The sequence below is a fragment of the Ziziphus jujuba genome, chromosome 9 (assembly GCF_031755915.1).
Source record: "Ziziphus jujuba cultivar Dongzao chromosome 9, ASM3175591v1".
Lineage (NCBI taxonomy): Eukaryota > Viridiplantae > Streptophyta > Magnoliopsida > Rosales > Rhamnaceae > Ziziphus > Ziziphus jujuba.
Window position 1 is genome coordinate 23533505 of NC_083387.1, and position 3642 is coordinate 23537146.

The 3642-nt window shown below is 27.9% G+C and overlaps 1 protein-coding gene across 1 annotated transcript; it reads right to left on the reverse strand.

Moving 5' to 3' along the window:
- Positions 1-2558: 2558 nt before the first annotated feature.
- LOC107427418 (auxin-responsive protein SAUR21) lies at positions 2559-2879 on the reverse strand. The gene has a single exon (XM_016037806.2). The coding sequence runs from the start codon at positions 2877-2879 to the stop codon at positions 2559-2561; it is 321 nt and encodes a 106-aa protein (XP_015893292.2).
- Between the last annotated feature and the right edge of the window lie 763 nt (positions 2880-3642).

The following is a 3642-nucleotide window of genomic DNA, read 5'->3' on the forward strand; positions in this document are numbered from 1 at the left end:
TGTTACTTGTTAGATTATTATTATTACTTTTTTTTATATGTCGGGTCCCAAACAAATGGGACTATGCCAGGTGGCTGTTTCATTGAAGTTCTCTGCACCCGTGCTGTAAGTGAGGTATTCAACATTAAACCAAAAAAAAAAAAAGGGATAGGAGATTAAAGACATTGGTTACGACGTGGCAAGTGAGATGGAAGGTGGGTCACAGTCACCCTACACTACTTTCATGCCATTACCACTTCAAAACCCAAATAAAGAAAAAAACATTAAATTCCTTGGCTTTGCTCTAAATTTTTCTATTTAATTTTCCAGTTTCTCTCTGACCCAGTTCTTTCTTTGTCTTGTTTTTTGAATTTGACTTGTGCTGAAGAAGTTTGTAAACAGGTGCTGAACCACTGTATGGCTCGGTTTTCTGTCCAGAATCCAGATCTCAGGCGGTAAGTCAAAGACCATTCACATACCCGAATCATGGCCGGATATGGGCCCCAAAAACCAAGTATGTATATAATAATTTTATAAAACATCAAAAATCAAAATAAAGACAATGATTTTTTTATTTTTTGCATGACTTTGATTTTTGTTCAATTTCGAAACCAATAAACTTTTGAGTTTTGATCACCATTTTTTATTTTTTATTATTATTATTTTTTTGAAGTAAGGGTTTTGATCAGCTTATTTCTACCTTTTATTGCTGATTTCTTTATTATATAATGTCAGTTGATTAATTTACGATTGTTATTCTTTGGAATTCAAATCTTCAGTATTCGGGAAGTACGATTATATAATTTTCTGATGCTTAATTTATATATAATTGACACTTTTGTTTTTTTTTTTTTTTTTTTTCCCCCTTTTGACTAAGATCCAGATGCTTTTTTATAATTTAAATGCACACGAACATGATGTACTTTTCTGATTTCCTTTTTTTTTTTTTTTTTGAAGAAATATATATAGTTTCTATTTATTATAAAGGAAAGTGATCATGACTAGCAATAGAAATTTTGTAATTAAAACATACAAAATTCTACAATATATATTGTGATTATGTTATGAGTACAAATTAATCATACGATAAAAATTTTGCTGACATGTGCATACTTGGTGGGATTAGATAAATTTATGTTTGATTTGTTCCTATGCGAAGAGAATACTTATTCTTCAGGAATTGTCTGTTCCCTTATTTTAATAAATAGTTAATCCTTATCAAATATTTAAAGAATACTTATTTCTTGACCCAAATCGTTGTAAACTTTAAACATACAATTGATAATTATTAAAAATCTTAAATTTGATGTATTATCTATCTAAGTATAAAAATAACAAATATTTTACAAATCACATAAACATAAAAGTATATATAAAATAATTAAAAATTAGAAATAATAAATTATATATTTAATAAAACATAAACAAAACTTTCAACTAAAATTATAAAGAACATAAACATAAATAAAATAAATATTAAAAATTTCAAAAGAATAGGAAGATCATTAAACCTAATCCATCGACATAACCAAATACTCCTTATCTTTAATTCCTTTAAACGAATATTCTTGTTCCATCAGGGAATACTTATTTAGTATAGCAAACCTATTTATTGTTTTTTTTAATTTGTTTAAATATAATCAGTCAATCAGTTCACAATCAAAATTTTTATTTTTATTTTCTCAAAATAGAGCAGTAGCTATGATAACTGCATCATGAAAAGATATTAGAAAAACCACAATAAATCATATGACACCAAAAAATTAAAAAAATTAAACAAAATAATACAGTTTTTAATTAGTTGCAAAAATATTTTATTTTGAATCTATATTTGGTACAATAATAAACATAAGATACCATAAAATGTTATGATATACGTCTAATCACAATTAAATTTTGTTCCTCAGCAAACAACGGTTTTCTTTTTATATCAATTTTTGTTCTGTTTTTCAACTTTTCCTCGTTATGGTGCCCTAAAAGCAGAATTTATATATATATATATATATATAGTATATTTATACATTAGAATTATATATAAAAAATAAAACAGACAATAAAGACAACATCAGTTGAAGAAAGTAGTCACATGCAAACACAGTCCACACGGCATATTACGAAAGACTTTTTTTGATATCCTACACATTTTTGTGGATTAAAGTCCAACTAAATTGGGTGTTATGAAAGAAAATTTTAAACCCAATTAAAATACACGATTATACTATATTTTTAATACATGTTCATATATATGCTAGCCTTAATCAATTTTGATACAAAATAAAATTGTATTTTTGCTTTTACTAAAATATGCAAAATTTTTAGATATGTTCTATCAATTCTTTGATACCATATTAAATTAATAATATTGCCAAAAACTTGAGCTGCTGATCAGAAATTGGTCAAATATTTACACATATCATCTTAATATGTCACACAACAAGATTAAAATACACTATAACAACAAAAATATTGAATGATTATAATCCATTCCAACTATTTGTACAATTAATATACTTCGCTAACATAACACCTACACGGCTATATTCTTACAAAATTGGGGATAATATTCTTATAGCAATTAGCTACTCTTTGGACTTTGAGGATTTACTAATTCGAGAAGTAAGATCAATGAAATCTTTCTCATCACAGGGAACGGTAAGACCACCCACATGATCAAATCCAAACTCTTCAGCTGCCTTGTTCAACAAGTCTTTGAACAAAGGGTGTTTCAAGTAGGAAATAGGAACCACAAACCTCTTCCTCCCTTGTTCCTCATCATCACCAACATATACAACAAAATGCCCTGATCTGCAAGAGGAAGCGCCGTGCTTGGCTGCCGCCGACCAGTGCTTAATGTGTTGCCTGGCATGAAGAACCGCATTAAGAAGATGAAGACCACCCATAATTGGCTTGGATAAGTACTTTTCTAGCTAGCTTTCTCTGAAAAGTATCGCTTGGACAACGCACAAGTACAACAATGGCACTACTAGAGATTTTTTAGAGGAAATTCTCTCGAAGAATATTTTTGAGGGTTTGATTCAGTAGAAGTGGGTATTTATAGGAGAAAAAAGTTTTGATTAGAATCCGTTTAGGAGTAGAGTTCTGAATCAACATGTACTTTGTCCTTTTTTGGAAAAAAACTTTAATTGGTTGCTAAGAAAACATGTACTTTTGTCCTTGCGCATATATATTACGATTCTGGTATATGATTCCGGCTCAACTTATACATAAATAGCAAATAGTACTTTGCCCACAGGTTTCCATAAAATATCATATTATATTATATTAGGATTTTGATATTTTCGAAATATAATTCCCATTTTATATGGGAAACATATCCATATAACAATTGTTAAAGATTACTTATGTTGTTCAACTATCACATATTACTGTTAGATATATATATATATATACACATTTACTATGTCAACATTTAATCACTGATAGTATAGCATAGTGGAAGTTGATAAAATCATCACATTACTAAGACTTGTTATTTCGGCTTGAAGTTTGTAATACTATTAGGAGATACCCCTGTTTTATTCAAAAAAAAAAAAAAAAAAAGAGAACTACGTACATAATATTTCCCTCAATCGCAAATCATTTTGATCTTATAATTATTAATTTTTTTAATGAAATAGTAATGTGATTTAAACTTAAATGTTT

What these genes read in the sequence shown, in the direction of transcription:
- LOC107427418 (XM_016037806.2), bottom strand. Translation starts at nt 2,879, where the DNA reads ATGGGTGGTCTTCATCTTCTTAATGCGGTTCTTCATGCCAGGCAACAC.